Genomic DNA, 26,701 nt, shown 5'->3' on the forward strand with positions numbered 1-26,701 from the left:
GGTCGTTCTTACAGTATTCTCCCTGTACACCAAGTCAGAACCATAGGATAAATAAAGGGGGCATTTAAGCAGGCAATGAAAGCTCTATCAAAATTCAATGATGACTTTTCTCAAAAACAGGTTATAAACTATATGTGCACCACCAAGTCGGAACAGCAGGCGAAATTAAGAGGTGAAAAGACAATAGACCAAATTATTAGGGTGAGGCACATTGGCTACTAATAGCTTACTACGTAACATTCACTTAGAATTCCTTTCTTAGCTACAGTTTCAGTTGAATACATTGAGTTGGACAGCTGACTAGGTATCCCCCTTTTCCTTTCCCAGTATGCACATCTCCCATATTACATCATTTATGCAGCAGAATACATTTTTGAACTCACCTTGTTGTGCTGTGCTCACTTGAATAGGAAGGTGGCGCGGTTGTCCTTTATGGACACATTTTGTTATCAAATTTTGTAATCAAAGTCTGCCATCCTCTGGATTTATGATGCTTTCAAGACAACTGGGAACATTATCATGAATCATCAGATATTCAGGTTATAGCTCTAGAAAGAGGCCCGGGGTCTGGATTTACAATTCCGAGTTGGATGAAAGTTCAAAACATATTTTCCCAGGCGTAGCTAATTTTTCCATGTTCCCAGTTGTCTTGAACTCACTAAAGTCAGATTTTGCAGTTCCGAGTTAACAGTTGTTCTGAGGCCGGCACAAATCATGCTTCATGATGGCCCGTGTTGAATGTTTATAATTAGAATCTAGGAAACGAGAACCTTAATCTCAGACTTGGGACCACACAGCCACTTCACTGAATGGCAGGCTAATGATTGCTTTTCAATGCTTGCAATTAGCCACTGATTCCTTCCAAACCACTCATTGTTGAATTTGCAATCTCCAACTTGTTGTGTAATGTTTATGTCCAATGGCTGTTGAGCACCAATATGTTTTATCTATCATTTTTCTTCATTATTTCTCTTCATATGACAAGGATTAAAAATGATTTGCCAGTAGATTGTCGACTTGATTTATGATGATGACTGATAACTAAGATTTTGAAAGTATGATGTTGACATGATCAGTCTAATCAAAGCTACGTTAGATATAACGTGATTTGACGTCATTTTATCTGTGGTTAGTGACCTTGAGCCTTCTTGAATGGACTTCTAATGTAACTCTATGGCAGCACCCAAGGGGCTTGAATTTTCATGCTCTACCCTTAGACTTGGCGGTGAAGTAGTGTCCCCATGAGTGACACAACACTGAGCCAATCATGGGCGCAATGCTCAATATTTTCTGCTGGCTTGCCCCACCACCACAGAAAGCGATGGGCTAGGCTGAAACACCTGCATTTTGGAGCTGTCTTACTCAAGAAAACAAAAAAAAGAGACCATGTTTGTCTTCAGCTTCAGTAATTCAAAGATATGTTTTGATTTTATTTGATTTTGTTTTATTAGGATCTCTTTTAGTCCCCATTTGGACTAATCTTCCAAGAGTCCTTAACATTAAAATGCAATTTATAATACAAACACAATATGTGAAACATATTAATGCCAAAATAACATGCAAAACAGGCAAATGCCCTCAATTGTTTTATTTTATATATATATATATATTTTTTTTTGCTAAAAACGTGGGTCTCAAAACAGGTGTGGCCCTGAATGACGGGTCACCACGGTTGGAGACGCAGACCTGGTGTTGTCTGGGTGAATTAGGATAAACCAGCTCCACATAATGGAATAATTCAGAAGTGAGGGTACTCAGAGATGTGGAAGAAACCTCCAGCTTTAGAAAATGGTACCTTGACACGGTCTGGGAGAGGAGAAGACGAGAGGAGAGGAGGAGAGGAGAGGAGAGGAGGAGATGAGAGGAAGAGTGGAGAAGAGAGGAGGAGGTGGAGGAGAGGAGGAGACGAGAGGAGACAATAGGATAGAAGAGAGAGACAATAGGAAAGAAGAGGGAGAGGACAGTGAGAGGAGAGGAGAGGAGAGGAGAGGAGAAGAGAGGAGTGGAGAGGAGAGGAAAAGAGAGGCAGCAGGGGATTGACCACGTGTTTTATTAGTTAGTACATCAATTGAACCATTATCCGGTCCTGCAAAGCATTCGAAATGTGTGGAGTACTTTTGGGAAAATGTACGGAGTAGAAAGAACATTATTTTCTTCAAGAATGTAGTGAAGTAAAAGCGTGAAAAGCTGTCATCAAGGCAAAGGGTGGCTACTTTGAAGAATCTCAAATATAAAATATATTTTGATTTCTTTAACACTTTTTTGGTTACTACATGAATCCACATGTGTTATTATATCATTTTGATGTCTTCACTATTATTCTACAATGTAGAAAATAATAAAAATAAAGAAAAACCCTGTAATGAGTAGGTATGTCCAACCTTTTGACTGGCACTGTATATACAGTTGAAGTCGGAAGTACACCTAGGTTGGAGACATTAAAGCTCATTTTTCAACCACTCCACAAATTTCTCATTATCAAACTATAGTTTTGGGAAGTCAGTCAGGACATTTACCTTATACATGACACAAGTAATTTTTCCAAAAATTGTTTACAGACAGATTATTTCACTTATAATTATAATTATAATTCACAATTCCAGTGGGTCAGAAGTTTATATACACTAAGTTGACTGTGCATTTAAAAAAAAAAAAAATCCAGAAAATGATGTCATGGCTTTTGAAGCTTCTGATAGGCTAATTGACAGCATTTGAGTCAATTGGAGGTGTAACTGTGGATGTATTTCAAGGCCTACCTTCAAACCAGTGCCACTTTGCTTGACATCATGGGAAAATCAAAAGAAATCAGCAAAGACCTCAGAAAAAAATGCAGAACTCCATAAGTCTCGATCATCCTTAAGATTTAATTTCAAAACCCCTGAAAGTACCACATTCATCTGTACAAACAATAGTACGCAAGTATTAACACCATTGGATCACGCAGCCTTCATACCTCTCAGGAAGGAGATGCATTCTGTCTCCTAGAGATGAATGTACTTTGGTGCGAAAAGTGCACATCAATCCCAGAACAACAGCAAATGACCTTGTGAAGATGCTAGAGGAAACCGGTACAAAAGTATCTATATCCACAGTAAAACATGTCCTATATTGACATAACCTGAAAGACTAGGAAAACGAGTACTATATCGACGTAATCTGAAAGGCCGCTCCAAAACCTCCATAACAAAGACAGACGACGGTTTGCTACTGCACATGGGGACAAAGATCATACTTTTTGGAGAAATGTCCTCTGGTCTGATGAAACAAAAATATAACTGTTCGGCCATAATGACCATCGTTATGTTTGGTGGAAAAAGGGGGTTGCTTGCAAGCCGAAGAACACCATCCCTAACGTGAAGCACGGGGGTGGCAGCATCATGTTGTTGGGGTACTTTTCTGCAGGAGGGACTGGTGCACTTCACAAAGTGTCCTTTACGAGGACAGAAAACTATGTGGATATATTGAAGCAACATCTCAAGACATCAGTCAGGAAGTTAAAGCTTGGTCGCAAATGGCTCTTCCAAATGGACAATGACCCCAAGCATACTCTCAAAGTTGTGGCAAAATGGTTAAGGACAAGTCAATATATTGGAGTGGCCATCACAATGCCCTGACCTCAATCCTGTAAAAAATGTATGGGCAGAACTGAAAAATCGTGTGCAGGCAAGGAGGTCTACAAACCTGACTCAGTTACACCAGCTCTGTCAGGAGGAATGGGCCAACATTCACCACAACCTATTGTGTGAACCTTGTGGAAGGCTACCTGAAATGTTTGACCCAAGTTAAACAATTTAAAGGCAACGCTACCAAATAATAACTGAGTGTATGTAAACTTCTGAACCACTGGGAATGTGATGAAAGAAATAAAAGCTTAAATAAATAATTCTCTCTACTATAATTCTGACATTTCCCATTCTTTAAATAAAGTGGTTATCCTAACGGACCTAAGACAGGGAATTTTTACTAGGATTAAATGTCAGGAATTGCGAAACACTGAGTTTAAATGTATTTTGCTAAGGTGTATGTAAACTTCCAACTTCAACTGCATGTCCTTCCCAGGCATGAAGTCTCAATAAGAAATGTATTCACCTTTATTCCCCTCTTCCATGCTGTATAATATAGTGGAGAAACGGACATGTTCCTTTTTCTACCATCGTCCAATTTGTTCTACCTCCCCATCCCTCATTGTTAAAAATTACACTTTTACGTTTTACGTCGAGCCAACTATTCCGTGTTACACAGTCCAGTGGTTCTGCGAGCCAACCTGCCCACCGTCTGACTGGCTGACCGACTGGGAGTTGGAGGAGAAGAGAAGAGAGAGGAAAAAATCTCTAGAAGCTTAATCGTGATTCCCTCTGACATACCCTCTGGGTTGACCAGAGAGGAGAGAAAACAAGAGGAATAGAGAGAACAGGAGAGAAAGGGAAAGGAGAGGGAGATGGTTGGTGTTGTGGGGGGTAACAGGGAAGAATAGAGGCAGGTAAAAAGAGGGGGTTGTGGGAAGGAAGGGAGGGAATGGAATGTGCAGATGAAATGGGAGAATTGGTTGGAGGATAAATTGGGTGGGGGAAGAGAGGGAGAGAAGAAAGAACAGAAGGGAGGAGAAATAAGAGGGCAGAAAGTGAGGGACAGAGTGTATGAGGGGAGTGGGAGTGTGTGAGGGGAGTGTATGAGGGGAGTGTGTGAGGGGAGTGTGTGAGGGGAGTGTGTGAGGGGAGTGTATGAGGGGAGTGTGTGAGGGGGGTGTGTGTGAGGGGAGTGTGTGAGGGGAGTGTGTGAGGGGAGTGTGTGAGGGGAGTGTATGAGGGGAGTGTATGAGGGGAGTGTGTGAGGGGTGTGTGTGAGGGGAGTGTGTGAGGGGTGTGTGCGAGGGGAGTGTATGGGGGAAGTGTGTGTGTGCGTGTATGTGTGTATGTGTGTGTGTGTGCGTACGTGCACTATACTGTATACAAAAGTGTGTGGACATCCCTTCAAATTAGTAGATTTATTAGTAGGATTAAATGTCAGGAATTGTGAAGAACTGTGTTTAAATCTGGCTAAGGTGTATGTAAACTTCCGACTTCAACTGTAGATACACAAACATGACATTGACATCTTCTAATATTCACAATGTTGTAGCTAGGCCTGTACACACGGCCCAAATCAACGTTACCAAACCATTTGTTGCTTTGCATCTGCATCATTTAAAAACAGAAAAAGTCACAGTGTTGGGATTGATTATATTTATGTATGTACTGTTTGACGTCTCTCACACACACACTTATTTCTTGTCACTCCTCTGTCGGACTCCCTCCTGTTGTTTCTGTTTGACATCATGTGATCAAAGTGGTGAAGTATGTATTGATGTGATGGTTTACGACACTAATTTACGGCACCTGTGGTATATGTGTGGCAATGGCGGAATAACATTAAAAACTTGTTAACTGTGGTTGATGGTGATGGTCGTCTTCGTTCACTGTAACCAACAAAGTTATACGAAGCTTTGAGCTGCGTTGCTGTACATGACATTTCTCTCCTTCAGTATAATCTAAAGTTGTCATATGAGTAGGATCTGGTCTGTAGCACAACTGTTAAGAAAGTGAATGAGAAGAGGGTAGAGAGGCAGCTGAGAGAGGGAGAAAGAGAGAGAGAGAGAGAAATCGGAGGAGGGTGAGGGAGAGAGAGAGAGAGAGAGAGAAAGCGGAGGAGAGAGAGAGAGAGAGACAGAAAAGAGAGAGAGAGAAAGCGGAGGAGAGAGGGAGAGAGAGAGAGAAAGCGGAGGAGAGAGAGAAATCTGAGGAGAGAGAGAGAAAGCTGGGGAGAGAGAGGGGGAGAGAGAGAGAGAGAGAGAGAGAGAGAAGGAGAGAGGAGAGAGAGAGAGAGAGAGAGAGAGAGAGAGAGAGAGAGAGAGAGAGAGAAGAGAGCAAAGAGAGAGAGAGAGAGAGAGAAAGAGGAGGACAGAGAGACAGAGAGAGAGAGAGAGAGAGAGAGAGAAGAGCGGAGAGAGAGAGAGAGAGAGAGAAAGCGGAGGAGAGAGAGAGACAGGAGAGAGAGAGAGAGAAAGAGGAGGACAGAGAGACAGAGAGAGAGAGAGAGAGAGAGAGAGAGAAAGATGTGAGAGAGAGAGAGAGAGATGTGGGAGAGTGTGGACACAGCTTTTTTAATAGAACTAGGGGCATTTTTGTATTGACAACAGAAAGACAGGAAATATGGAGAGCGTTTATCTGTGGTGCTGTACAGAGTTGGTGGACAGTAAAAAAAAAAAAAGTGTAATCAGTTACGTTACCAGCTAAAATATTGTAATCAGATTACAGATACTCATGAAAATCTTGATGATTACTTCTTGGATTACTTTGGCATTTTTACGGAAAAAAAATACATCATATTCAAATAGTTTTTGTCACATGCTTCCTGAACAACAGGTATAGACCAACACTGAAATTCTTATGGGCCCTTCCCAACAATGCAGAAAAAAAGAGAGAAAAAGAGGAAACAATTGAAGAAATATTTATATAATAACACAAGGAATAAAATAGAAAAATAATGACACAATAATTACATTATGACATCTTTCTGTTTTCTCATTGACATTCAATTCATCATTGGAAAAAGGTGCAAGTTTAAGTTTGTTCCACCTGAGCGAGTCTGACCACAAGTGAGAGACCACTATGATGTCACACCAAATGTGTTTGATGGATCCTTTTTGTATTCTAATGCCTCTTGAAGGGAAAGTAATCCGAAAGTAATCGGATTACGTTACTGAGTTTGTGTAATCCAAAATGTATGTTATTGATTACAATTCTGGACAGGTAACTAGCAACTGTAACATATTACATTTGGAAAGTAAGCTACCCAACCCTGGTAATGGATGTTGACTAAGTTTGGAATTGTGGTCTGGTGTCCCTGTGTTTACTTCTGGTCTGGTGTCCCTGTGTTTACTTGTGGTCTGGTATGTCCCTGTGTTTACTTGTGGTCTGGTATGTCCCTGTGTTTACTTGTGGTCTGGTGCCCCTGTGTTTACTTGTGGTCTGGTATGTCCCTGTGTTAACTTGTGGTCTGGTATGTCCCTGTGTTTACTTGTGGTCTGGTATGTCCCTGTGTTTACTTGTGATCTGGTGTCCCTGTGTTTACTTGTGGTCTGGTGTCCCTGTGTTTACTTGTGGTCTGGTGTCCCTGTGTTTACTTGTGATCTGGTGTCCCTGTGTTTACTTGTGGTCTGGTGCCCTGTGTTTACTTGTGGTCTGGTATGTCCCTGTGTTTACTTGTGGTCTGGTATGTCCCTGTGATTACTTGTGGTCTGGTGTCCCTGTGTTTACTTGTGGTCTGGTGTCCCTGTGTTTACTTGTGGTCTGGTGTCCCTGTGTTTACTTGTGGTCTGGTGTCCCTGTGTTTACTTGTGGTCTGGTGTCCCTGTGTTTACATGTGGTCTGGTATGTCCCTGTGTTTACTTGTGGTCTGGTATGATGTGTCTGTGTTTACTTGTGGTCTGGTATGTCCCTGTGTTTACTTGTGGTCTGGTATGTCCTCGTGTTTACTTGTGGTCTGGTGTCCCTGTGTTTACTTGTGGTCTAGTATGATGTCCCTCTGTTTACTTGTGGTCTGGTGTCCCTGTGTTTACTTGTGGTCTGGTGTCCCTGTGTTTACTTGTGGTCTGGTGTCCCTGTGTTTACTTGTGGTCTGGTGACCCTGTGTTTACTTGTGGTCTGGTATGTCCCTGTGTTTACTTGTGGTCTGGTGTCCCTGTGTTTACTTGTGGTCTGGTGTCCCTGTGTTTACTTGTGGTCTGGTTTGTCTATGTGTTTACTTGTGGTCTAGTGTCTCTGTGTGTTTACTTGTGGTCTGGTATGTCCCCGTGTTTACTTGTGGTCTGGTGTCCCTGTGTTTACTTGTGGTCTGGTTTGTCTATGTGTTTACTTGTGGTCTAGTGTCTCTGTGTGTTTACTTGTGGTCTGGTATGTCCCCGTGTTTACTTGTGGTCTGGTATGTCCCTGTGTTTACTTGTGGTCTAGTATGATGTCCCTGTGTTTACTTGTGGTCTGGTATGATGTCCCTGTGTTTACTTGTGGTCTGGTATGATGTCCCTATGTTTACTTGTGGTCTGGTGTCCCTGTGTTTATTTGTGTTCTGGTATGATGTGTCTGTGTTTACTTGTGGTCTGGTGTCTCTGTGTGTTTACTTGTGTTCTGGTATGTCCCTGTGTTTATTTGTGTTCTGGTATGATGTGTCTGTGTTTACTTGTGGTCTGGTGTCTCTGTGTGTTTACTTGTGGTCTGGTATGTCCCTGTGTTTACTTGTGGTCTGGTGTCCCTGTGTTTACTTCTGGTCTGGTATGTCCCTGTGTTTACTTGTGGTCTGGTATGTCCCTGTGTTTACTTGTGGTCTGGTATGTCCCTGTGTTTACTTGTGGTCTGGTATGTCTGTGTTTACTTGTGGTCTCTTTTTGTCCCTGTGTTTACTTGTGGTCTAGTATGATGCCCCTGTGTTTACTTGTGGTCTGGTGTTCCTGTGTTTACTTGTGGTCTGGTGTCCCTGTGTTTACTTGTGGTCTGGTGTCCCTGTGTTTACTTGTGGTCTGGTGTCCCTGTGTTTACTTGTGGTCTGGTTTGTCTATGTGTTTACTTGTGGTCTGGTATGATGTCCCTGTGTTTACTTGTGGTCTAGTATGATGTCCCTGTGTTTAATTGTGGTCTGGTATGTCCCCGTGTTTACTTGTGGTCTAGTATGATGTCCCTGTGTTTACTTGTGGTCTAGTATGATGTCCCTGTGTTTACTTGTGGTCTAGTATGATGTCCCTGTGTTTACTTGTGGTCTGGTGTCCCTGTGTTTACTTGTGGTCTGGTGTCCCTGTGTTTACTTGTGGTCTGGTGTCCCTGTGTTTACTTGTGGTCTGTTTTCTGGTGTCTGGTGTCCTGTGTTTACTTGTGTTCTGGTGTCCCTGTGTTTCTTGTGGTCTGGTGTCCCTGTGTTTACTTGTGGTCTAGTATGATGTCCCTGTGTTTACGTGTGGTCTGGTGTCCCTGTCTTTACTTGTGGTCTGGTGTCCCTGTGTTTACTTGTGGTCTGGTGTCTCTGTGTGTTTAGTTGTGGTCTGGTGTTCCTGTGTTTACTTGTGGTCTGGTGTCTCTGTGTGTTTACTTGTGGTCTGGTGTCCCTGTGTTTACTTGTGGTCTGGTGTCTCTGTGTGTTTACTTGTGGTCTGGTGTCTCTGTGTGTTTACTTGTGGTCTGGTGTCCCTGTGTTTACTTGTGGTCTGGTGTCCCTGTGTTTACTTGTGGTCTGGTATGTCCCTGTGTTTACTTGTGGTCTGGTATGTCCCTGTGTTTACTTGTGGTCTGGTGTCCCTGTGTTTACTTGTGATCTGGTGTCTCTGTGTTTACTTGTGGTCTGGTGTCCCTGTGTTTACTTGTGGTCTGGTATGTTCCCTGTGTTTACTTGTGGTCTGGCATGTCCCTGTGTTTACTTGTGGTCTGGTATGTCCCTGTGTTTGATTTGTGATATGATGTGTCTGTGTGTTTACTTGTGGTCTGATTTGTCTCTCTGTAGACTGGTTTCTGAGGGACAGTGGACAGTAGCCATACAGCCGTCAAGATTGCTGTGTTTTCATGTTGTTAGCTAAATAATCCTCTTTCTTTTCTTCCTCATCTCGCTCCCTCTCTCAGAGTATAGGTAAAGGCTCGTTGTGGTCCATAGATCCAGAGTACAGACACAACCTGATCCAGGCCTTGAAGAAGACCCCGTACCACCCCTACTCGCCGGGACTGGTTACCCCCTTCACCTCTTCTCCCACCTCTCCTCAGGCATATCACAGGTAAATATATACACCTCTCACTCTCTCTTTACTCATTCTATCCCTTCTTTTCATCCGCTCCTTTACCCCTCCAATGTATCATTCCCCCCTCCCTTGCTTTTCCCTCAGACATATCACAGATAACCACACACCTTTCACAGTCTATCTCGCACATGTGCACCCACGTACACTACATGACCAAAAGTACAGTATGAGGACACCTGCTCGTCGAACATCTCATTCCAAAATCATGGGCATTAATATGGAGTTGGTGCCCCTCCTTAGCTGCTAGAACAGCCTCCACTCTTCTGGAAAGATGTTGGAATATCAGGAACCTGTGCATCAATTCAGCCACGAAGGCATTAGTGAGGTCGGGGCGCTGATGTTGTGCGATTAGGCCTGGCTTGCAGTCGGCATTCCAGTTCATCCCAAAGGAGTTCGATGGGGTTGAGGTCAGGGCTCTGTGCAGGCCAGTCAAGTTCTTCCACACTGATCTCGGCAAACCATTTCTGTATGGACCTCGCTTTGAGCACGGGGACATTGTCATGAAACAGAAAAGGGCCTTCTCCACATTATTGCCACAAAGTTGGAAGCACAGAATCTTCTAGAATGTCATTGTATATTGTAGTGTTAAGATTTTCCTTCACTGGAACTAAGTGGCATAGCCTGAACCATGAAAAACAGCCCCAGTGTCACGCCCTGACTTTAGACAGCTTTTTATGTCTCTATTTTGGTATGGTCAGGGTGTGATTTGGGTGGGCATTCTATGTTCATTTTTCAATGTTTTGTATTTCTTTGTTTTGGCCGGGTATGTTTCTCATTCCGAGACAGATGTCTACTGTTGTCTCTGATTGGGAACCATACTTAGGCAGCCCTTTTTCCCACCTGTCTTTGTGGGTAATTGTCTTTGTTTGTTGGAACTATAGCCTTAAGCTTCACGGTTGTTATTTTGGATTGTTTATTGTTTTTGTCTGTGTCATATAAATAAAAAGTAATATGTACTCTCACCACGCTGCACCTTGGTCCAGTTCTTTCAACGGCCATGACAGAACTGCCCACCACCAAAGGACCAAGCAGCGTGGTGGGAGGAGATCATGGACGGTAAGAGACCCTGGAGGCAGGCTGGGGAGTATCGCCGTCCAAGGGAGGAACTGGAGGCAGCTAAAGCAGAGCGGAGGCGATATGAGGAGGCAAGTCAGCGAGGCAGGCACGAGAGGCAGAACCCCTTTTTTGGTGGGGCACACGGGGAGATTGGCGGAGTGATTGACCTGAGCCAACTCCCCATGCTTACCGTGGGGAGAGAGTGACTAGTCAGGCACCAGGTTATGCGGCTCTGCGCCGTGTGTCTCCTGTGCGCTCTCATAGCCCGGTGTGCTCTCTGCAAGCTTCCCGCAGTTGCCTTGCTAGAGTTGGCATTCAGCCAGGAGGGATTGTGCCTTCCTCTTGCAGGAACTGCTGACACACTCCAGCCACATGAGGTCTAGCATTGTCTTGCATTAGGAGGAACCCAGGGCCAACCGCACCAGCATATGGTCTCACAAGGGGTCTGAGGATCTCATCTCTGTACCTAATGGCAGGTAGGCTACCTCTGCCGAGCACATGGAGGGCTGTGCGGCCCCCCAAAGAAATGCCACCCCACACCATGACTGACCCACCGCCAAACCGGTCATGCTGGAGGATGTTGCAGACAGCAGAATGTTCTCCACGGCATCTCCAGACTCTGTCACGTCTGTCACATGTGCTCAGTGTGAACCTGCTTTCATCTGTGAAGAGCACAGGGCTCCAGTGGCGAATTTGCCAATCTTGGTGTTCTCTGGGAAATGCCAAACGTCCTGCACGGTGTTCGGCTGTAAGCACAACCCCCACCTGTGGACGTCGGGCCCTCATATCACCCTCATGGAGTCTGTTTCTGACCATTTGAGCAGACACATGCACATTTGTGGCTTGCTGGAGGTCATTTTAAAGGGCTCTGGCAGTGCTCCTCCTGCTCCTCCTTGCACAAAGGTGGAGGTAGCGGTCCTGCTGCTGGGTTGTTGCCCTCCTACGGCCTCCTCCACGTCTCCTGATCTACTGGCCTGTCTCCTGTCGTGTACATTTCCTGTATTTACCAAATCATGAGAGCAAACCACACACAAGTCAGAGTTATCACAAAGTCCATCTTTAATTATATGAGCTCCATCACAATCCTGTGACTCTCAGATCAATTCAGTGTAAATCAATGAATTCTCTGAGAGTCCCTTACACATTGCAACTGAGATCCTTTATAGCAAAGACACACATAGCCAGACAGCATTGGCCATAATTTATCATTCAGCTTTGTCTCCTAAACTATGTGCTTTTCTCAAACTCAGAACCATAAAGCAAATCCTCATATCAACAGGCATATATCAAATCCACCCCTCATTGACAAGATCACAGAGACACATTGACTGGCACACAGACATTGTGGAGCCAAGAGATACACGCTTGACCTCTCCCCTTTCTTCGGCCCAAGTAACTTAGTCCTGACAGAGAACAAATGACTGCAACCCGGCCACAGTATTATACAAAAATAAACATTCCGATGAGAAGTAACTTACAAACATATGATGAATATAAAACATCTTACCTATGTTACCAACTAATTCTGATTATTCCCCAACACTCCTGGTAGCGTCTCCATGCTCTGGACACGCTGACAGACACAGCAAACCTTCTTGCCACAGCTCGCATTGATGTGCCATCCTGGATGAGCTGCCTGAGCCACTTGTGTGGGTTGTAGACTCCGTCTCATGCTACCACTAGAGTGAAAGCACCACCAGCATTCAAAAGTGACCAAAACATCAGCCAGGAAGCATAGGAACTGAGAAGTGGTCTGTGGTTATCACCTGCAGAACCACTCCTTTATTGGGGGGTCTTGCTAATTGCCTATAATTTCCTCCTGTTGTCTATTCCATTTGCACAGCAGCATGTGAAATGTATTGTCAACCAGTGTTGCTTCCTAAGTGGACAGTTTGATTTCACAGAAGTGTGATTGACTTGGAGTTACATTGTGTTGTTTAAGTGTTCCCACACATTTTTGTAATAATGACAATTGCAACAATACTGAATGAACAATGAACACTTTTATTTTAACTGAATATAATACATATGGGCTTTTGGATGGGTGTTCTTAAGGTGATTCCACAGGGTTGTATTTTTTGATTTAGCCGTTACTGACAACATGCTTACATCGTTATCACAAATAAGACACCTTGCTTTCCCTGGTGCCAATTCCATGAAATAGTCCCACACTGGTACTCTGCTTTTCTCTGCCATCTGTACAACACACACACACATACACACAGCTCTGAAGTGTCAATGATACTGAAGAGTCTGCTTAGGAGACAAATACTCTCAACTGTTTGAATAAAAATAGAGTTTAAGTTACCTGTGATGAATGCTGAAAACAAAAACTGTCATTTATATATGCAGGAAATCCTATTTTAATAATGGACATGGTAAGAATTGACTACCAAAGTGCGAGACATAATTCCCATGACACCTTCTAGCAAAATCTGAAAAGCGGTTCCTTCATCCATTTATTCCATAGGATATTTTTAGATTCACTTAAAATAAGGTCTGTGTTTCATGTAGGCTTACACCACCTTGCCAATTTTATAACTGTGTAGATATCCATAGGAGGTAACTCTGATCAATATTGGCTAAATATAAGCGAAGATAAAAAAAAATTGTAGAGTGGATTTATGAAAATATGTTGACAAACGTTACCTTATCCTAGTGAGATTTACACGGGTATCAAAACGCTGAGGTGGTTTAAGCACGAAACACAGACCTTATTGGAAGTAGATCAAGACATTCTCTATGGAAGACATGAACATAACGAAGGAACCCCTTTCAAGTACAGCAGCAAGTTATTATAGGAATTATAACGCGTCGACTATTTCTCTCTAAACCATATACCTTTGACTATTACGAGCCTACTGCTGCCTACCACCCCTCAGTCAGACTGCTCTATCAAATATCAAATCATAGACTCAACTATAATAAACACACAGAAATATGAGCCTTAGGTCAAATCGGGAAATCCGGAATCACCTCAAAAACAAAACGTTTATTCCGTTCCGTATTTTATCTAACGTGTGGCATCCATGAGCCTAAATATTCCTGTTACATTGCACAACCTTCAATGTTATGTCATAATTACGTTAAAATTCTGGCAAATTAGTTCGCAAAGAGCCAGATGGCCCAAACTTTTGCATATACCCTGACTCTGCGTGCAATGAACGCAAGAGAAGTGACACTATTTCACTTGGTTAATATTGCCTGCTAACCTGGATTTCTTTTAGGTAAATATGCAGGTTTAAAAACATATACTTGTGTATTGATTTTAAGAAAGGCATTGATGTTTATGGTTAAGTACACATTGGAGCAATGGCAGTCGTTGATTGATTGTTTTTTATAAGATAAGTTTTATGCTAGCTAGCAACTTACCTTTGTTTACTGCATTCGCGTAACAGGCAGGCTCCTCGTGAGGCAGGTGGTTAGAGCGTTGGACTCGTTAACTGTAAGGTTGCAAGATTGGATCCCCCGAGCTGACAAGGTAAAAATCTGTCGTTCTGCCTCGTTCCTAGGCCGTCATTGAAAATAAGAATGTGTTCTTAACTGACTTGCCTAGTTAAGTAAAGATTAAATAAATGTATAAAAAATAAATTAAAATGGGCAAAATCAGTGCCCAAAAATACCGATTTCCGATTGTTATGAAAACTTGAAATCGGCCGTAATTAATCGGCCATTCCGATTAAATCGTTCGACCTCTACTCTATACTTCCCTGATACCCCCACAACACCAACCCTCTCCCTCTCCTTTCCCTTTCTCTCCTGTTCTCTCTATTCCTCTTGTTTTCTCTCCTCTCTGATCATCCCAGAGGGTATGTCAGAGGGAATCACGATTAAGCTTCTAGAGATTTTTTCCTCTCTCTTCCCCTCCAACTCCCAGTCGGTCAGCCAGTCAGACGGCAGGTTGGCTCGCAGAACCACTGGACTGTGTAAGACGGAATAGTTGGCTCGACGTAAAACGTAAAAGTGTAATTTTTAACAATGAGGGATGGGGAGGTAGAACAAATTGGACGATGGTAGAAAAAGAAACATGTCCGTTTCTCCACTATATTATACAGCATGGAAGAGGGGAATAAAGGTGAATACATTTCCTATTGAGACTTCATGCCTGGGAAGGACATGCAGTTGAAGTTGGAAGTTTACATACACCTTAGCAAAATACATTTAAACTCAGTGTTTCACAATTCCTGACATTTAATCCAAGTAAAAATTCCCTGTCTTAGGTCCGTTAGGATAACCACTTTATTTAAAGAATGGGAAATGTTAGAATAATAGTAGAGAGAATGATTTATTTAAGCTTTTATTTCTTTCATCACATTCCCAGTGGGTCAGAAGTTTACATACACTCAGTTAGTATTTGGTAGCATTGCCTTTAAATTGTTTAACTTGGGTCAAACATTTCAGGTAGCCTTCCACAAGGTTCACACAATAAGTTGTGGTGAATGTTGGCCCATTCCTCCTGACAGAGCTGGTGTAACTGAGTCAGGTTTGTAGGCCTCCTTGCCTGCACACGATTTTTCAATTCTGCCCACACATTTTTTACAGGATTGAGGTCAGGGCATTGTGATGTCCACTCCAATACATTGACTTGTCCTTAATCATTTTTTTTGCCACAACTTTGAGAGAATGCTTGGGGTCATTGTCCATTTGGAAGACCCATTTGCGAACAAGCTTTAACTTCCTGCCCTATGTCGTGAGATGTTTCTTCAATATATCCACATAATTTCCCTCCTCATGATGCCATGATGCCACCTACTCCAGCAAAGCACCCCCACAACATGATGCTGCCACTCCCATGCTTCACGGTTGGGATAGTGTTCTTCAGCTTGTAAGCCTCCCCTTTTTCCTCCAAACAAAACGATGGTCATTATGGCCAAACAGTTATATTTTTGTTTCATCAGACCAGAGGACATTTCTCCAAAAAGTACAAACTTTGTCCCCATGTGCAGTTGCAAACTGTAGTCTGTCTTTTTTATGGCGGTTTTGGAGCAGTGGCTTCTTCCTTGCTGAGTAGTCTTTCAGGGTATGTCAATATAGGACTCGTTTTACTGTGGATATAGATACTTTTGTACCGGTTTCCTCCAGCATCTTCACAAGGCCCTTTGCTGTTGTTCTGGGATTGATTTGCACTTCTCGCACCAAAGTACCTTCCATTCTAGGAGACATAATGCGTCTCCTTCCTCAGCGGTATTACAGCTGCATGTTCCCGTGGTCTTTATACTTATGTACTATTGTTTGTATAGATGAATGTACCTTCAGGCATTTGGAAATTGCTCCCAAGGATGATCCAGACTTGTGGAGGTCTACAGGGTATAGCCAGGCTCTACAGTATGTCTGGGTTGTTAGGGTATAGCCAGACTCTACAGTATGTCTGGGTTGTTAGGGTATAGCCAGGCTCTACAGTATGTCTGGGTTGTTAGGGTATAGCCAGGCTCTACAGTATGTCTAGGTTGTTAGGGTGTTGCCAGGCTCTACAGTATGTCTGGGTTGTTAGGGTATAGCCAGGCTCTACAGTATGTCTGGGTTGTTAGGGTATAGCCAGGCTCTACAGTATGTCTGGGTTGTTAGGGTGTTGCCAGGCTCTACAGTATGTCTGGGTTGTTAGGGTATGGCCAGGCTCTACAGTATGTCTGGGTTGTTAGGGTATAGCCAGGCTCTACAGTATGTTTGGGTGTGTTAGGGTCAAGGTGTTGCAATACATCACATCCAGAACATTTAGGGGTTCTATGGGGCAGAAAGGAAGTGAGGAAGATTAGAGCATGCTGGGTATCTGTTCAGCAACCAGGCACATTCCTTCACACCCCATAGGCATCTGGATGGGGGGGAGGAGGGATGAGGGAGTCTCGAGGGAAGTAGGGGGAGAGAGGGAGGACGAGGGCTGAACGACCGTCTGCCACGAGTTAGCTCCTCACAAACCGATTAATGCACTGGTTGCTAGGCGACGGGAACGCCTCCATGGCAACACATGGGCTGAGACTGGTGCACCACATAGCTATTTGTTGCCTGGTGCAAGAAGGAAAAAGGAGAGAGAGAGAGAGAGAGAGAGAGAGAGAGAGAGAGCAGTAGGACAACAGAGAGAGAGAGAGAGAGAGAGCAGTAGGACAACAGAGAGAGAGAGAGAGAGAGAGAGAGAGAGAGAGAAGTAGGACAACAGAGAGAGAGAGAGAGAGAGAGAGAGAGAGAGAGAGGGGGGGAGAGAGAAAGAGAAGGAGAGGGGGAGAGAGTAAGAGAAAGAGAGAACGAGGGAGAAGGGGAGTAGAGGGAAGGGGAGAGGGAGAGTGGAGAGATAGGAAGAGAGAGAGAAGGGGAGAATGATACACAGAGGGAACTGAACATGTGAGTGAGACTTCTGTGAACAAAATACTCATCTCCATCTTCTGTGTGTGTGTATATCTGTGAAGACGAATACGATCATTAGTTACTATCTGCTCCATTAGCAGTTTAATAATCTCGAGAGGTGTGTGTGTGTGTGTGTGTGTGTGTGTGTGTGTGTGTGTGTGTGTGTGTATGTGTGTGTGCTGTGTGTGACTGTATTCGCCTGCAATTGTATGTGTGCGTGTGTGTGCTATATGTGTCTGTTTGTCTATTTGTTATGTGTTTGTGCGCCTGTTCACGACTGTGTGCGTCCATGTGTGTGCATCCGTGCAAGCTCATTTGTGTGTGTGTTTTTGGGGGCCCGTCATGAAAAATCACCTCTGTGGACCGCATCAGTTGGGCTGTAATTCTCTGTGGTAATCATAGGGATAGATTAATGGCAATGCAAGGGCTTCCAGGAATATAATCACTGTAATCAGAATCAGTGGCTTATGGGCTAAAACCCCAGCTTTCATTTCAGTTTGTCTGCTTCTCAAAAAGCCTCTATTCTCTATATACAGTGTTTCCCCAAGTACATGGAGTTTCCAGCCAAATAAAAATAGTAGCCAGCCAGGGAGTTCCAGGCTGGAAAGGTCCGGGGTGACATGCCCCCGTGAAAAAAAATATCAGAACAAGCTATTTTGGTGGTCTCTGGTACATTCTAATGCCTTTAATTCCATCTGAAATTCATAGCTAAATTATTGAATAACAACTTTACCTCACAGAATGGTTAAATTCATTTTGGTATTGAGTAGAAAGACATGACTATACAAATAAAATGACTGAAAATGAAATCAGAGGGACAGTATGAATTCGGCTTGTTTTTAGTTGTTTTGGATATCGTCTAAGCCTATACAATCAGCACTATTTTCGAAGTAAGAAAACCTTTTTTAACAATAAACTTTTAGATTAAAATCATATTTACTGCAAGATAAGAATTGCTATAATGATGTTTGTTCTTCAAATTATGTGTTTTTTTGAGTTAGGGAACCAATGTGTCATTTTTTTATTTGGGTGATCTAACCCTTTAACAGTCAATCACTGTGGTTGGGATTGCCAGGGAATGGGGCAGGTTGTTTGTGAGTCACAGAGTTGGTAGGGTTACAGACCTGTCAATCAATCACTGTGGGTGGGAATTTGAGGGATGGCGGTAGATTTGTTACCTCGTCAGAAAATCGAGTCTAATCTACTCTTCAATGTAATTTGTTTTGTCAAAAATATATGAAAAGGGTTGTGAACTGTCAACATGGATTCACTGTTGAGAAACATTATACACTAAACAAAAATGTAAACTCAACATGTAAAATGTTGGTCCCATGTTTCATGAGCTGAAATAAAAGATCCCAGAAATATTCCGTTCACACAAAAAGGGTATTTATCTCAAATGCTGTGCACAACTTGGTATACATCTCTGTTAGTGAGCATGAAAGGCCACTGAAAGGCCACTCTAAAATGTGCAGTTTTGTCACACAACACAATGCAACAGATGTCTTAAGTTTTGAGAGAGCGTGAAATAGGCATGCTGACTGCAGGAATGTCCACCAGAGTTGTTGCCAGATAATTTGATGTTCATTCCTCTACTATAAGCCACCTCAAACGTAATTTTAGAGAATTTAGCAGTACATCCAAACCACATGCATATCTGTATTCCCAGTCATGTAAAACCCATAGATAACAGCCTAACAAATTTATTTCAACTGACTGATTTCCTTATATCAACTGTAACATTTTTGATTTTGAGTTTATGTTTTTGTTCAGCATAGAATGACAGGAAAATGGCAAGAAAAAAATCAGGGGGAGTTCCCCCAGACCCCTCACTTTTATACAACATCAGGCGCATAGACCTAAAGGTATGATTGAAGAATGAAGCAGGTGTTAAACATGGGCTTTACTACACAGAAAGCAACAGTTGACTACATCATCGTCAACACCTTAATCAAATCACTAGGCCTATATCAATATCTTTAAAAAATACCATTTCTGTATCATTATCTTTCACAACCTTCAATCTGTTTCATTTGTATCATATTTCTGACCATAATGAGATTCTCTCTCCAATACCTATTGTTCCTGCAGTGAGAATTCAGCATATTCATCAAATGTTTTTATAATATCTGCAGATAATCGCCAAAAAGCAGTGGTATGCAAATTAGGTATGCAAATTAAAGAGCCAAATGAACGTCTCGCTAACCGATGCGATTCAGTTCCCAACGTTCACCTAAAAGATCTGTTAAAAAAGAGCCAATCGTTCGCGACCAACCCATCGCTAGCCTACACTGACGAGTCCCTTTAGCGGTCACTGGCATCTGGTGAGTGGCGCTGTTTTTTTGTTGCAGCTAACTTGCTGTTAGCAATCTTAAAAAAATATTGACTGTGAAACATGGTTGCATTTAAACTTTAGATGACAGGTTAGTGAGATGGTGATGAAATGCATTTGCAATGGGAAGTGATAGCTGGTTTGTTAATTTAATTTTGGAATAAAATGGCTGTGCTTTTTGTATAGTTCTGATTTTATGGGGCCTACTGGAGTGAATGGGCTGCTGATTCTTTAACATTACAGTGCCTTGCGAAAGTATTCGGCCCCCTTGAACTTTGCGACCTTTTGCCACATTTCAGGCTTCAAACATAAAGATATAAAACTGTATTTTTTTGTGAAGAATCAACAACAAGTGGGACACAATCATGAAGTGAAACGACATTTATTGGATATTTCAAACATTTTTAACAAATCAAAAACTGAAAAATTGGGCGTGCGAAATTATTCAGCCCCTTTACTTTCAGTGCAGCAAACTCTCTCCAGAAGTTCAGTGAGGATCTCTGAATGATCCAATGTTGACCTAAATGACTAATGCTGTGTGTGACTGCTGTTTCCTGTCTACCAGCCGTGTCTACAGTTGCACGCCCAATTTTTCAGCACCTCTTCCGGCGCTGACAGAGATGGCCGCCTCGCTTCGCGTTCCTAGGAAACTATGCAGTTTTTTGTTTTTTTACGGGTTATTTCTTACATTAGTACCCCAGGTCATCTTAGGTTTCATTACATACAGTCGAGAAGAACTACTGAATATAAGATCAGCGTCAACTCACCATCAGTACGACCAAGAATATGTTTTTCGTGACGCGGATCCTGTGTTCTGCCTTACAAACAGGACAACGGAGTGGATTCCATGCAGCGACCCAAAAAAACGACTCCGAAAAAGAGGGAAACGAGGCGGTCTTCTGGTCAGACTCCGGAGACGGGCACACCGTGCACCACTCCCTAGCATTCTTCTTGCCAATGTCCAGTCTCTTGACAACAAGGTTGATGAAATCCGAGCAAGGGTAGCATTCCAGAGGGACATCAGAGACTGTAACGTTCTATGCTTCACGGAAACATGGCTCACTGGAGAGACGCTATCCGAGGCGGTGCAGCCAGCGGGTTTCTCCACGCATTGCGCCGACAGAAACAAACATCTTTCTGGTAAGAAGAGGGGCGGGGGCGTATGCCTTATGACTAACGTGACATGGTGTGATGAAAGAAACATACAGGAACTCAAATCCTTCTGTTCACCTGATTTAGAATTCCTCACAATCAAATGTAGGCCGCATTATCTACCAAGAGAATTCTCTTCGATTATAATCACAGCCGTATATATCTCCCCCCCCAAGCAGACACATCGATGGCTCTGAACGAACTTTATTTAACTCTCTGCAAACTGGAAACCATTTATCCGGAGGCTGCATTCATTGTAGCTGGGGATTTTAACAAGGCTAATCTGAAAACAAGACTCCCTAAATTTTATCAGCATATCGATTGCGCAACCAGGGGTGGAAAGACCTTGGATCATTGTTACTCTAACTTCCGCGACGCATATAAGACCCTGCCCCGCCCCCCTTTCGGAAAAGCTGACCACGACTCCATTTTGTTGATCCCTGCCTACAGACAGAAACTAAAACAAGAAGCTCCCACGCTGAGGTCTGTTCAACGCTGGTCTGACCAAGCTGACTCCACACTCCAAGACTGCTTCCATCACGTGGACTGGGAGATGTTTCGTATTGCGTTAGACAACAACATTGACGAATACGCCGATTCGGTGTGCGAGTTCATTAGAACCTGCGTTGAAGATGTCGTTCCCATAGCAACGATTAAAACATTCCCTAACCAGAAACCGTGGATTGATGGCAGCATTCGTGTGAAACTGAAAGCGCGAACCACTGCTTTTAATCAGGGCAAGGTGTCTGGTGACATGACTGAATACAAACAGTGCAGCTATTCCCTCCGCAAGGCTATTAAACAAGCTAAGCGTCAGTACAGAGACAAAGTAGAATCTCAATTCAACGGCTCAGACACAAGAGGCATGTGGCAGGGTCTACAGTCAATCACGGACTACAGGAAGAAATCCAGCCCAGTCACGGACCAGGATGTCTTGCTCCCAGGCAGACTAAATAACTTTTTTGCCCGCTTTGAGGACAATACAGTGCCACTGACACGGCCTGCAATGAAAACATGCGGTCTCTCCTTCACTGCAGCCGGGGTGAGTAAGACATTTAAACGTGTTAACCCTCGCAAGGCTGCAGGCCCAGACGGCATCCCCAGCCGCGCCCTCAGAGCATGCGCAGACCAGCTGGCCGGTGTGTTTACGGACATATTCAATCAATCCCTATACCAGTCTGCTGTTCCCACATGCTTCAAGAGGGCCACCATTGTTCCTGTTCCCAAGAAAGCTAAGGTAACTGAGCTAAACGACTACCGCCCCGTAGCACTCACATCCGTCATCATGAAGTGCTTTGAGAGACTAGTCAAGGACCATATCACCTCCACCCTACCTGACACCCTAGACCCACTCCAATTTGCTTACCGCCCAAATAGGTCCACAGACGATGCAATCTCAACCACACTGCACACTGCCCTAACCCATCTGGACAAGAGGAATACCTATGTGAGAATGCTGTTCATCGACTACAGCTCGGCATTCAACACCATAGTACCCTCCAAGCTCGTCATCAAGCTCGAGACCCTGGGTCTCGACCCCGCCCTGTGCAACTGGGTACTGGACTTCCTGACGGGCCGCCCCCAGGTGGTGAGGGTAGGCAACAACATCTCCTCCCCGCTGATCCTCAACACTGGGGCCCCACAAGGGTGCGTTCTGAGCCCTCTCCTGTACTCCCTGTTCACCCACGACTGCGTGGCCACGCACACCTCCAACTCAATCATCAAGTTTGCGGACGACACAACAGTGGTAGGCTTGATTACCAACAACGACGAGACGGCCTACAGGGAGGAGGTGAGGGCCCTCGGAGTGTGGTGTCAGGAAAATAACCTCACACTCAACGTCAACAAAACTAAGGAGATGATTGTGGACTTCAGGAAACAGCAGAGGGAACACCCCCCTATCCGCATCGATGGAACAGTAGTGGAGAGGGTAGCAAGTTTTAAGTTCCTCGGCATACACATCACAGACAAACTGAATTGGTCCACTCACACAGACAGCATCATGAAGAAGGCGCAGCAGCGCCTCTTCAACCTCAGGAGGCTGAAGAAATTCGGCTTGTCACCAAAAGCACTCACAAACTTCTACAGATGCACAATCGAGAGCATCCTGGCGGGCTGTATCACCGCCTGGTACGGCAACTGCACCGCCCTCAACCGTAAGGCTCTCCAGAGGGTAGTGAGGTCTGCACAACGCATCACCGGGGGCAAACTACCTGCCCTCCAGGACACCTACACCACCCGATGTTACAGGAAGGCCATAAAGATCATCAAGGACATCAACCACCCGAGCCACTGCCTGTTCACCCCGCTATCATCCAGAAGGCGAGGTCAGTACAGGTGCATCAAAGCTGGGACCGAGAGACTGAAAAACAGCTTCATCTCAAGGCCATCAGACTGTTAAACAGCCACCACTAACATTGAGTGGCTGCTGCCAACACACTGACACTGACACTGACTCAACTCCAGCCACTTTAATAATGGGAATTGATGGGAAATGATGTAAATATATCACTAGCCACTTTAAACAATGCTACCTTATATAATGTTTACATACCCTACATTATTCATCTCATATGCATACGTATATACTGTACTCTATATCATCGACTGCATCCTTATGTAATACATGTATCACTAGCCACCTTAACTATGCCACTTTGTTTACATACTCATCTCATATGTATATACTGTACTCGATATCAGCTACTGTATCTTGCCTATGCTGCTCTGTACCATCACTCATTCATATATCCTTATGTACATATTCTTTATCCCCTTACACTGTGTATAAGACAGTAGTTTTGGAATTGTTAGTTAGATTACTTGTTGGTTATTACTGTATTGTCGAACTAGAAGCACAAGCATTTCGCTACACTCGCATTAACATCTGCTAACCATGTGTATGTGACAAATAAAATTTGATTTGATTTCATTTGAAGTCGGAAGTTTAAATACACTTATGTTGGAGTCATTAAAACTCGAATTTCAACCACTCCACAAATTTCTTGTTAACAAACTATAGTTTTGGAAAGTCGGTTTGGACATCTACTTTGTGCATGACACAAGTAATTTTTCCAACAATTGTTTACAGACAGATTATTTCACTTATAATTCACTGTATCACAATTCCAGTGGGTCAGAAGTTTACATACACTAAGTTGACTGTACCTATAAACAGCTTTAAAAAATCCAGGAAATTATGTCATGGATGTAGAAGCTTCTGATAAGCTAATTGAAATAATTTTAGTTGGGAGCAATTTCCAAACCCCTGAAGGTACCACGTTCATCTGTACAAACAATAGTACGTAAGTATAAACACCATGGGACCACGCAGCCATCATACCACTCAAGAAGGAGACGTGTTCTGTCTCCTAGAGATGAACGTACTTTGGTGCGAAAAGTGCAAATCAATCCCAGGACAACAGCAAAGGACCTTGTGAAGATGCTGGAGGAAACGGGTTCAAAATAATCTATATCCACAGTAAAACAAGTCCTATATCGACATAACCTGAAAGGCCGCTCAGCAAGGAAGAAGCCACAGCTCCAAAACCGCCATAAAAAAGCCAGACTGTGGTTTGAAACTGAGCATGGGGACAAAGATCTTACTTTTTTGGAGAAATATCCTCTGGTCTGGTGAAATAAAAAATAACTGTTTGGCCATAATGACCATCGTTATGTTTGGAGGAAAAAGGGGGGAGCTTGCAAGCCGAAGAACACCATCCCAACCGTGAACATGGGGCTGGCAGCATCATGTTTGGGGGTGCTTTGCTGCAGGAAGGACTGGTGCACTTCACAAAATAGATGGCTTCATGAGGCAGGAAAATTACGTGGATATATTGAAGCAACATCTTAAGACATCAGTCAGGTTAAAGTTAAAGCTTTGTTGCAAATGGGTCTTCCAAATGGACAATGACCCCAAGCATAATTTCAAAGTTGTGGCAAAATGGCTTATTAAGGACAACCAAGTCCAAGTATTGGAGTGGCCATCACAAAGCCCTGACCTCAATCCGATAGAAAATGTGTGGGCATAACTGAAAACGTGTGTGAGCAAGGAGGCCTACAAACCAGACTTAGTTACACCAGCTCTGTCAGGAGGAATAGGCATAAAAAAGAACACAGGTGCAGAGAGGCGGGACAGACGGACAGAACAGTGTTTCCTTGACATCGCTGGCTTTGTGACTGACAGGCGCCTGTCCTATCAATAGATCACTAGAAGATGTATATCGTTCATTCTAGCGGACAAGGGTACAGATCTTTCTGACAAGCGAATTCAAAAGTTTAAATGAAATGAATGCTAGTTATTTCATGAGGTGGAAAAGAGAAAACTGTACATAAGGCAGTACTTTTCACCCTGGCCCTGGTAATACGGTGCAATTTCAGACGCACACGTTCTGTCTGTCTGAAGCAGCCTGCAGCAGAGCTTACATGATTAACCATCTCTCTCTCTCCTCAGTCCTCTACTTTGGCCAAGGAGTCCCTTCTTCAGAAAGAATGGAGTTCTCTTACAAGGTAGGATACCATTCAGCCTCTCTCTCTCTCTCTCTCTCTCTCTCTCTCTCTCTCTCTCTCTCTCTCTCTCTCTCTCTCTCTCTCTCTCTCTCTCTCTCTCTCTCTCTCTCTCTCTCTCTCTCTCTCTCTCTCTCTCTCTCTCTCTCTCTCTCTCTCTCTCTCTCTCTCTCTCTCTCTCTCTCTCTCTCTCTCTCTCGTCTCAGATGCCAGCTCCTGTGTTTTCTGGAGTTCTGAATTATTTTTTAGAAGGCACCTTGAGAATACCAAGCGCTGCATCCTGACACTTGACAACATTCCAGAGGATGCTTCTGTTTGAGTGGGCATTTGAAAGTAAAACAATCTGATCTGAAGCTTGGGAAGGCATCCTGTGATTTTTTTTCTACCTCCACTTTATCTCTCTATCCCCCTCTCGCCTTTCTATCTCCCTTCACTTTCCATCACTTATCACTTTTCCTCCCTCCCACCCCACTTCTCCTCTCGCTCTCTCTCTCTCTCATTCCCATCCTCCTCATCACTTCTCTCTCTTTTCACTTTCTCTCCCTCTCCTTGACTTCCTCTCCCTCTCTCCTCCCTCTCTTTTGTCCCTTGTGGGCTGGCTGGCAGTTTAAATGGACATTCAATCCCAATCTATTTTGAGAGTACAGTGGGACATCGGTGCTCTAAATGGAGGGAAATGGATACATTAGATGTCTGGTCCGTGTCCTCCATCCCCTCCACCACCATGCCTTGGCCGTGATAATGGAGTAATGGTCAAGGAGCCCATGTAGAGAGTGTCTGAGGGGCCTCCCTACAGACCTGCCTGTGACTGATGGGTCTAGCGGATGGGAGGGGTGAGGAGAATGGATAAAGACGTTGGGTAGATTGTTAACAGATAGCGAGGGAGAGAGAGAGGGAGGGTGATAAACAGGAAGAGAGACAGAGAGTTGCGACACAGTATAGTACAGTGGAGGCTACTCAGAGGAGGAAAGAGAGGACCATCCTCCTCAGTGAATTTTCATTCCACCAATTCTGTTGAAAAACGTCTTAAAACTTTTTAAGGCTAGGGGGCAGTATTTTCACATCCGGATGAAAAGTGTGCCCAAAGTAAACTGCCTGCTACTCAGGCCCAGAAGCTAGGATATGTATACAATTGGTAGATTTGGATAGAAAACACTCTAAAGTTTCTAAAACCGTTATGTCTGTGAGTATAATTATGTCTGTGTGTATAACAGTACTTATTTGGCAGGCAAAACCCCGATGACAAACCAACCAGGAAAAACAAAAATTGAGGTCACTCTCCATTCAATGGGTTTCTATGTGGATCTAGATCTCTAAGATACTTGCTTGCAGTTCCTATCGCTTCCAATAGATGTCAACAGTCTTTAAAAATTGTTTGATGTTTTTCCTTTGAGAAATGAAGAAGTAGCCATTTCCTTTCTGGGAGTCGAGCCAAGTGTACTGTTGTGGTTGGTGCGCACGACCTGAAAGCTCGCTACACTTTGTTTTCATCCGGTATTGAACAGTTT

The 26,701-nt window shown here is 43.7% G+C and overlaps 1 protein-coding gene across 1 annotated transcript in view; it reads left to right on the forward strand.

Moving 5' to 3' along the window:
• Positions 1-26,701, forward strand: part of LOC112217941 (forkhead box protein N3) — a 108,702-nt gene that overhangs the window by 54,062 nt on the left and 27,939 nt on the right. The window contains 2 exon segments of the mRNA XM_042300987.1: positions 9,639-9,787; positions 25,141-25,196. Of these exon segments, the coding sequence (XP_042156921.1) occupies positions 9,639-9,787; positions 25,141-25,196 (205 nt within the window).

Source organism: Oncorhynchus tshawytscha, linkage group LG18 (assembly GCF_018296145.1).
Source record: "Oncorhynchus tshawytscha isolate Ot180627B linkage group LG18, Otsh_v2.0, whole genome shotgun sequence".
Taxonomy (NCBI): domain Eukaryota; kingdom Metazoa; phylum Chordata; class Actinopteri; order Salmoniformes; family Salmonidae; genus Oncorhynchus; species Oncorhynchus tshawytscha.